At 45.7% G+C, this 10,000-nt stretch overlaps 1 protein-coding gene across 2 annotated transcripts in view; it reads left to right on the top strand.

Annotated features, from left to right (window-relative positions):
* Positions 1-3,444: 3,444 nt before the first annotated feature.
* The window catches only part of LOC126985044 (fibronectin type-III domain-containing protein 3a-like), a 127,943-nt gene continuing 121,387 nt past the window's right edge, over positions 3,445-10,000 (top strand). Inside the window, exon 1 of one of the 2 annotated variants that reach the window (XM_050839312.1) lies at positions 3,445-4,275. In XM_050839312.1, coding sequence (XP_050695269.1) covers positions 3,819-4,275 — 457 coding nt within the window. In that variant the 5' untranslated portion in view covers positions 3,445-3,818. The remainder of the gene's footprint in view (positions 4,276-10,000) is intronic. The other variant, XM_050839313.1, reaches the window with a different exon arrangement.

Here is a 10,000-nt window from a genome sequence, read left to right as displayed (position 1 = left end):
CACACACACACACACACACACACACACACACAGAGAGAGAGAGAGAGAGAGAGAGAGAGAGAGAGAGAGAGAGAGAGAGAGAGAGAGAGAGAGAGAGAGAGAGAGAGAGGATGACTGCATGTTTCTGAGATCAACAAACGGGTGACAGTGATGTATGGGGGCAACACACACACACACTCACACACACACACACACACTCACACTCACACACACAGTCACACACACAAAGAAAATATATCAATACACAGTAAATAACCGATAATGAAAAAGTCAACCATCATGAATTTTGCTAGTTGAGAGAGAGAGAGAGAGAGAGAGAGAGAGAGAGAGAGAGAGAGAGAGAGAGAGAGTTCCGCTGCTGTGGTTCTCGTCGGCTGGTGTTTTGTCATCAACATTCTAATTGAAACATGAGAGTCTGATTTGCTTGCGTCTTGATTTATGAGACAGAGAGAGAGAGAGAGAGAGATGATACTTTTACCGTGCATAGAAGCTTTACATACAAGGATTGAGTGGAGTGTTTAGGCAGAGAGGGAGAGAAGATGGAGGAGGTGGGAAAGAAGAAAACAGGGAAGGGAAAAGATAGGTTAAGAAAGCGGACGAGCAAGAGGAAGAAGAAGGAAGAGAAAGGAAGAAGAGGAGAAGAGATAAGTGAAGAAAGGATAAATATAAAAAAAGGGCTGAAGGGAGGGAAAAAGAAAGGGAGAAAGGAAACGATCAAATGCAAAGAGAAAAATGGATCTACAAAGAAATGAATTAAAGAAACAGAGAATGAAGAGAGATGGGAAAATATTGATTACGAATGGAGGAAAGAGGGAAGGAACGAAGGAAGCAAACACGGAGAGAAAGAAAGAAAGAAGGATGAAAGGTAGGAAATGTGTGTGGAAATTCAATAGGAAAGAGAATAGATACATGAAAGAAGGAAAGATAGAAGGTAGGAATGAAGGATGGAAGGAAAATATACGGAAGGAAGGAACGGACAAAGGAAAGAGGCGAACAAGGCAAGAAAGAAAGGTATAAAGAAGGAAAGAAGGAATGAAGGAAGAAAGAAAAACAAGGAATGTAAGATGAAAAAAATATACAGAACACCTTAAGAATGAAGGAAAGAAAGAAGGAATCAACTAACAAAGAAAAGAGGCGAAGAAAGAAAGAAGGAAGGATATAAAGAAGCAAAGAAGGAATGAAGGAAGAAAGAAAATGAATGCAGGATGGAAAAAAATATTGGCCTAAGAATGAAAGAAAGAAAGAAGGAACGAAGGAACAAAGGAAAGTCAATCACGGAAAGGCAGAAAGAAAGAAAGGATGTAAGGAAATAAAGAAGGAAGAAAGAAGGAAGAAAAGAAGGAATGAAGAATAGAAAAAAATATGAAGGAAGGAAAGAAGGAATGAAAGAACAAAGGAAACTGGCAAACACGGAAGGAAAGAAAGAAGGAAAGGATGAAAGGAAATGGAGGAGGAAGAAAGAAGGAAGAAAAGAAGGAATGAAGAATAGAAAAAAATATGAAGGAAGGAAAGAAGGAATGAAAGAACAAAGGAAACTGGCAAACACGGAAGTAAAGAAAGAAAGAAAGGATGAAAGGAAATGAAGGAGGAAGAAAGAAGGAAGAAAAGAAGGAATGAAGGATAGAGAAAAAAGGAATGAAGGAAAGAAAGAAGGAACGAAGGAACAAAGAAAAGTCAATCACGGAAGGAAAGAAAGAAAGAAAGGATGAAAGGAAATGAAGGAGGAAGAAAGAAGGAAGAAAAGAAGGAATGAAGGATAGAAAAAAAACATGAATGAAGGAAAGAAAGAAGGAACGAAGGAACAAAGGAAACAGTCAAACACGGAAGTAAAGAAAGAAAGAAAGGATGAAAGGAAATGAAGAAGAAAGAAAGAAGGAAGAAAAGAAGGAATGAAGGATAGAAAAAAAACATGAATGAAGGAAAGAAAGAAGGAACGAAGGAACAAAGGAAACAGTCCAACACGGAAGTAAAGAAAGAAAGAAAGGATGAAAGGAAATAAAGAAGGAAGAAAAGAAGGAATGAAGGATAGAAAAAGAGGATGAATGAAGGAAAGAAAGAAGGAACGAAGGAACAAAGGAAACAGGCAAACACTTAAGGAAAGAAAGAAAGAAAGGATGAAAGGAAATAAAGAAGGAAGAAAAGAATGAATGAAGAATAGAAAAAAAACATGAATGAAGGAAAGAAAGAAGGCACGAAGGAACAAAGGAAACAGGCAAACACGGAAGTAAAGAAAGAAAGAAAGGGTGAAAGGAAATAAGATAACTGAAGGAAGAAAGAAAAAGAAAAAAGAGGAAAAGAGGGGCGCTCACCCTTTCTATATCTGTGTGTGTGTACAACCCGCGGTGACTGTACACGATATGGGTCACTAGGAAGCTGCCGCACACACACACACACACACACGCGCGCACACATGCACCCCTCCCAGTTGCCACAAGAACGACTATCACCTTTAATTCCACACGATCGTTGTTGTGTGTGTGTGTGTGTGTGTGTGTGTCCCCCCAAGACTTTTGCCCTCTTTCGATTCCTTGATATAATTGTTCTATCTATCTATCTATCTATCTATAGTGGGAGCATGCGTTATGGCTGCGCGTGGCCTTGATGCTCACCTCCGGCGCATTAGTCGAGACATCTTTTTTTATTGATATTGTGATTATTCATGTTATTATATTGATTAGTGTGCGTGTAGTTGCGTAGTCGTGTGTGTGTGTGTGTGTGTGTGTGTGTGTTGAACGGTGTTTTGCGGTGGGTGTTCCTTTGCGTGCGTGTCTGCCTTTAGATCTTCGGTGCTGGCTCGCTTCGACAGCCTCGGCAGCGAAGCGAGATATTGAGTGCGGTTCATGTGTGTGTGTGTGTGGCCAAGAGGGGTAAGCAGGGGGATGGTGGTTAGGTCGTCGTCGTCGTCGTCTGGTCGTCTTGCCGCCCTAGACTTGCCGCTGTTTCCCCCCCGTAGCGTGCCAGCCAGCCATTTCCTTCGTCCTTGCAGCTGGCGGCGTGGCGCTGGTATTTTTACGAGGCGGTGTTCCTGAAGTGGAGATTAGTCCTTCCTGGAGTCGTATTGAAGGTGATGTATTCAAGTGATCAGTTACTATTTTGTCCACCAGGCCTACGCTACAGATGGGAGGGAGTCTGCGAGCCAGCCGTACCTCCCTCCCTCCCTCGGGCCTCCCCTCGGCGGCAGCACCAGACACAGTTGCCAGGAATCACACGTTGGAGGCCATGTTTCGTCTGTGATGCGGCCATGGGGATGATTTTTGAAGTTTTGGTTTTGCTAGATGACGTGTAGATTCGAAAACATCTGGTGTGGCTTTTGTGGGAGTGGAGGCGAGGCGGTGGTGGTGGGAAGGATCGTATGGCGGCATGTGGCAGGTTACAGTTCCCAGTTCGTAGTTTCGTACACACGTCTGTGGCAGCAGCAGCAGCAGCAGCGGGGAGCTGGCCAGCAGTTGGCGTGTAGAGCGGCGGGAGGGAGGGCGTCTGTAAACCACGCGTCTTCATGCCTCGATCATTTTTACTGGATTTGTAGTGTGTGTGCCGAGTCTAGTCGTGTATGGTGGAGAAGTGTCATTATGGTCTGTGTGAGATGGCACGGGTGCGTTTATGATGATAGATAAATATATATGAAACTAGTGATTACATCAGTACTTGAGTGTTGAGCCGTAACAGACGTGGGGCAGGGCTGCTTACGTAGGAGACGCCCTCTCTCTGTCCCTCGCCCTCACCCAAGTGCCTTACTTCCCGTGCCCACGCCCGGCGGCCCGCGCGAGGCTGCGGCACCAGTGCTGGTTGTGGGGCCGTGACAGGTGAGGCCAAGGCTCATGTTGACAACAATGGTGGCCGGGCCGGGACCCACCTACTATGTGGACGGCTCACAACACGGCCACATCGAGGTAATGCAGCAGCAACAGCAGCAGCAGCTAGTGTCTGGCGGGGGAGGCGGGGTGCCTACCCAGCAGCCTTCCCCGCAGCCGCAGCAGACCACCAACGGGGCGAGCAGCAGCAGCAGCAGCCCCGTTGCCAACGGCACCCCCAATAGCGTTGGTGTGGAAGGGGGCGGTGGTGGTGGGCAGCAGCAGCAGCACCAACAGCACCACCACCACCAGCAGCAGCACCACAACCATATGCAGCAGTACACGCCCCCGCCGCCCATGGCTCAGGGGCCGCCCCCGTACTGTCCCCCGGAGTACTATGGGGAGGCCTTCTACCCAGGTCCCGCCCCGGAGTACTGCCACACCTCCCACATGTGTGCCGTCCACGGGGTCGCTGGTCCAGCAGGTCAGTACACACCCTCGCATTGTTTCCCGGGCCTGCTCCTTTAAAGTTAGCGGGGCCAAACATATTTTCCACTTCCCGTCACTCACAGCGCCCCGCCCCGCCCTGCCGTGCCTGGCCCTCACGTACCGCCACGCTGAGGGCGGCTTGGAGGCACGGGCGGCATGGCGTGAAGGGAAGGAAGGCTTACGTAAACTATCGACCGTGAAGCTGGAGTGTTCCTTGGTATTCCTTCACGACGGGCACGGCGGGCTGGGGTGACAGGTGCACACACACACACACACACACACACACACACAGTATACAAGCCACAAAATGCGTAAGGCGGCTGACCACAATAGACCAAGGTAGGCGGAGCGGGCGAGACGGACAAGACCGAACCCAGCGGAGTTGAACAGACCGTAATCGAGAGGACGGACTGGTGGTGGGCTAGACTCGTGGGGGAATTTCTCTCTCTCTCTCTCTCTCTCTCTCTCTCTCTCTCCGGTGTTTATATTTATTGCCTGTATCGTTTCTGACTCTTCCTTTCTTCTCTCTCTCTCTCTCTCTCTCTCTCTCTCTCTCTCTCGTTCCCTTCTGGTGAGCCACGTAGCGGGAGGTTGACCACTTGACGCTCCCCGAGGCTGTGTGTGTGTGTGTGTGTGTGGTTTCCTGTCACCGTGTTCTGCTCTAGTTGCCTGGATGTGTGTGTGGTGTGTGGGGGGGGAGGGAACACAGTCAATGGTGGAGTGGAAAGTCATGATTTGTATATGCGATTCAGGCTTCATTTGTCTGTTGGCTAATCGGTTGGAATCCCAGGGTCATTATGTTGTTATGATTCCTATTATTACTGTTATAGCGTGACTGAATAGTTCTTTTAGTAATTCTAGTAGCAGAAAGAGTGTAATAGTGTTTCTAGTATGCTTGGAAAATGATAATGCAAGTAATATTTAGATGCTTATGTAGTTATTTGTGGCTTTTAATACTTCTAATCACATCTTTTGCCCGTTGCTTGTTACCTTCTCATTTCCCTTCCTCTCACACCTTTGCTTGTTCCCTTTGCTTTGTTTGGTTGTGGTTAATGGTGGTTCTGGCTGTCCATAAACACGGAGTAGTTGGTGGTGGAATGGTGGTATGGTGGCAGTGGTCGTTAGCGTTATTACAGTTCTGGTGGTGGTGATTGTAGTGGTAGTTGTGGTTGTTAATATCTTATGGTTAGGTTAGGTGATGGAGAAGGTAGTACTAGTGGACGAGAGCATAATAGTTGTTAGGTTGGGTGGTTGTCATGGTTGTGGTTGTCGATGTAAGCAAAATATGGTTGTTCGTGTGGTTGTCAATATCACACTAGTTTTTTCTTTTATTGTGGTGGTTGATGGCGGTGGTGGTTGTGGTTGTCTATCTTACTACTAATGGTAAATGAAGCTAGCTGGCAGTGTTTATGGTTGAGAGTTACCATACGCACAGTTGTTATTTTGGTGGTTGTGGTTGTCAATATCATCCTCTTTTATGTTGGTAGTAAGTCAAGTATGGTGGTGGTTTCTGTGGTTGGGAATTAACCATACCGTATAAAAAGTTCTTGCGGTGGTGTTGATGGTGGTTAAGTAAGGTGAGATTTGATGTGTGGCTGTCGGTATCATGCTAGTGTTGGTGGTATTGATGGTAGTTAGGTGAGGCAGTGGTGTTTGTGGTTGCTAATATCATACTAATTGTTATTGTGGCTGTGGTGAGTGTGGTGGGTCTGGTTAGGTGATTATGGTTGTCAGTAATGATCATACTGTTTGTTAATTTTGGTTGCGGTAAGTTTGGGAAGTCAGTGGTTGCGTTTCTGGTTGTCAATATCATGCTCGTTATAATTGTGGTAAGTGTGGTATGTTAGGTTATGTGGTTGTGGTTGTTAGCAATTATCACACATTTTGGTAGCCGCAAGTTAGGTAAGGCAGCAGTGTTTGTGGTTGTCAGTATCCTTTTTTTCCTTAGATTGTTAGCTTAATTATGTGATGGTGGTCCCTTTGGTTGGGAATTACCTTACCGTACTGTAATAAAAAAAGTAGAAATTCGTTGTTATTACGGTGAAGATGGTGGCGGTAAGTTAGGTAAGGTAGTAGCGTTTGTGGTTGTCAATATCATACAAGCTGTTATTTTGATGGTGAATTAGGCTAGGCTTGTCACTGCTACCGTTGTCACCAAGTAGCCCAATGTGGTCGAAGTGCCCGAACTGGATGAATATACCGATACTGACAGCGGTTTCGTTTCCTCCCCTTCCTCTCCCCGATTGAATTATGATTGGTATATTGAACTCTTCTCCTCCTCCTCCTCCTCTTCCTCTTCTTCCTCTTGCAATTTTTCTTCTGTATTTTCCTCCTCGTGTTTTATAATGTCATATTTTTCTTTTATCGCTGTGTGAGTTACATTACCCGATATTTTGCTCGCTTTCATATAAATATCCTATAATAGTTTCTCTCTCTCTCTCTCTCTCTCTCTCTCTCTCTCTCTCTCTCTCTCTCTCTCTGCAAGCATGAGTCATTACCTAGAGGGGTCAGGTTTCGTGTTCTGTACGTGATTTTCCAGTTCTTGCGTCAAAGGCATGACCGGATGTTGTCGCTGAGTCCGGGTGAGAGAGGGGGAAGGGGCGGGGGCGGCTGGGGGGCGTGGGAGAGAGAAGGGAGGGGCGGGGCGTGGGGGGGTGGCTGTTATATATGCAAAGGTGATGAGGCGCAGGCTGGTGAAAGTCGTGTGCCCGCAGGTGAAGGCTGATTACACTGACATTATTATTGAGTACAGGTATTACTGGAACTATGACTACTGCGACCATTACTACTACTACTGCAACAATTACTACTACTACTACTACTACAACAATTACTACTACTACTACTACCACCAATACTACTACTACAACAATTACTACTACTACTACTATTACTTCAACAAGCATTACTACTACTACAACAATTACTACTACTACTACTACTACTACAACAATTACTACTACTTCTACACCCGAAATTGACCTCTCTTTTAGCCCCTCGTTCAATTTTCTTTTGTTGGAACTGCGTTTATCTTTTTTTTTTATTGCTCTGTTTTTTGGCCTTGTGCTGTCTCCCTTGCTGTAATAAAACTACTACTACTACTACTACTATCTTAACAGTGGTAGTAGTTGTAGTAGTGGTAGCGGCGTCCTCAGTGGTTGTGTTGGTATGCTTCGCCGCTCCGCTGGTTCAGAGTAGCGTGCGCGGACTATCAAGACGTACAGTCATTCGGGCAGATGCGTAACGTCCATATACTCTGTAGCACACCAACTCTCTCTCTCTCTCTCTCTCTCTCTCTCTCTCTCTCTCTCTCTCTCTCTCCATATCCGCATTTTCGTGATCTTGTCCACCTCTAAAAAGAAACCTCCACATTTTTCGCAATATTTCTCTAGCCACATTTTTTTTTCTTTATCCAATGCAACTTTTTTTTTTACCATATTTTTTTTCTTTGCCGCTGTCTTGACCGGTTTTGCTGGAGGTGGAGGAGGAGGAGGAGGTCCGGTTGTGGTGGTGGTGTGGAGGCGGTGGTGGCGGTGGTGATGATGAAAATGATAGTGAAGTTAAAATGGTGTTGGTGGTAGAAGTAATACTGGTGGTGATGATGTCTGGCTAGGCTGTGGTGGTGGTGGTGATGATAGTGAGGTTAAAGTGGTGTTAGTGGTAGAAGGAATAGTTGTGGTGATGATGTCTGGCTAGGCTGTGGTGGTGGTGATAGATGCAGTGGTAGTGAGGGAGTGGTGGTGATTGTTGGATGTAGAAGTGGTGATGATGATGGTGGTGTATAGTTTTCGTTGTTATGGTGTGGGGCCAGATTGTAGTGGTGGTGGTGGAGGTTAAGTTAGTGCTGTGTTAGATCATGGCGCTATAGTGGTGATGATGATGGTGGTGTATAGTTTTCGTTGTTATGGTGTGGGGCCAGATTGTAGTGGTGGTGGTGGAGGTTATGTTAGTGCTGTGTTAGATCATGGCGCTATAGTGGTGGTGGTGGTAATGGAGCAGCCAGTCAGCACTCAACAGTAACGGGCCTGTCAGTCAGTCGGTCGCGCTAGGGAGATCACATTCACCAACTTTCCATGACTTTGCTACCTCTCTCGCTCTTTTATATACGCTGTCCATCCATCCATAAGTCATTCCTGCCTTTTCACATCCTCCTCCACGCTTCTTCCACACATCTTCCTTCCTTTCCTTCATTTTCCTTCACTCCTGTCTTCCTTCATCGCCATTCCTTCCTTTTTACATTCTCCTCCTCGCTTCTTCCACTTCATGTTCCTTCCTTTCCTCCATTTTCCTTCACTCATGTCTTCCTTCATCCTTCATTTCTCCTTTTTTGTGGTTATTCCTCCTTTAATCTCACTTAATTTCCTTCATTTCGTTTCCTTCTCTTCCTTCCATCAAGTTCCTTTCTTGCTTTCCTCCTTCCTTCCTTTCCTTCCTCCCTTTCCTTCCTTCCTTCCTTCCTTCCTTTCCTTTCACTCTTTGCTTCCTTTCCTTTCTTCGTGATTCCTCCTTCACTTCCACTTGCCTTTCTTCCTTCTTTCCCTCCTCCACTCCCTCCACCTATGTATGTTCCTTCCTTTCCTTCTTTTCTTTCTTTCCTTCCACTTCAGCCTTCCTCCATCCATACTTCATTTTTCCTCCACTTTCCTTCACCAGACGTTCCTTTCTTTCCTTCTTTATTTCTTTCTTCATTTCCTTCCACTTTAACTTTGCATTCATACCTTTCTTTTTCACTTTCTCTTTCACACTCCTTCCACCTTCCTTCCTTTTATCTTCCTTCTCCACTTCTTCATTTCCTTCTTTTATTTCTCTTCTTATTTTCTTCCTGCATGTTCATTATTCCTGCGTTCACTCCTAACTAATTTTCCCCTCACTTCTTCCACCTGCTTCCACCTACTTCATTCCACTTCACGTTCTCCTCCACTTCTTCTTTCCTTCTTTTATCTCTCCTTCTTCCTTCCTTTCTCTCCAATATTCGTGCATTCATTCCCTAACCAGTTTCTCCTCCACTTCTCTCTTCGCCTCCATCGCTTGCTTCCACTTTCTCCTCCACTCTCCTTTTCTTTCTTCTCTTCATCCCATTATTCATTTCCTTCCCTTCCATTATTTCTGCGTTCATTAATTATATACTCCTTCCTAATTCCTCCTCCACTTCCTCATTCCATCTACACTTCTTCATTCTTTCCCTTCTTCATTCCCTTTCACTTCCACTATTTCTTCTTCCACTCTCTTTCTTGCCTTCCCTTCTTCCACTTTCCCTCCACTCCAGTTTTTCTACATTCACTTCTTTGCCAATTCCACCTTCATTTCTTCTTTCTTCTCCACCTCCTCCATTCCCTTTCACTCCCACTATTTCTTCTTCCTCCACCCTTCACCCTTTCTCTCTCTCTCTCTCTCTCTCTCTCTCTCTCTCTCTCTCTCTCTCTCTCTCTCTCTCTCTCTCTCTCTCTCTCTCTCTCTCTCTCTCTCTCTCTCTCTCTCTCTCTCTCTCCCTTCACCAGTATTGTGTCTGACGGATCTTGTTACATCGTCTTACAACTTTCCCACACTAAGATGCCCGCCCAGGCCGTGTGTGTGCGTATGTGTGTGTGCGTATGTGTGTGTGCGTGTGTGTGTGTGTGTGTGTGTGTGTGTGTGTGTGTGTGTGTGTGTGTGTGTGTTAGGCAAGCCAAACCACAAGGAATATTGCATACGTGGCCTACTAATCAATATATAATGGAGGG

This window comes from Eriocheir sinensis, chromosome 58, assembly GCF_024679095.1.
Source record: "Eriocheir sinensis breed Jianghai 21 chromosome 58, ASM2467909v1, whole genome shotgun sequence".
NCBI lineage: Eukaryota > Metazoa > Arthropoda > Malacostraca > Decapoda > Varunidae > Eriocheir > Eriocheir sinensis.
This window is presented reverse-complemented; position numbering and strand designations above follow the sequence as displayed.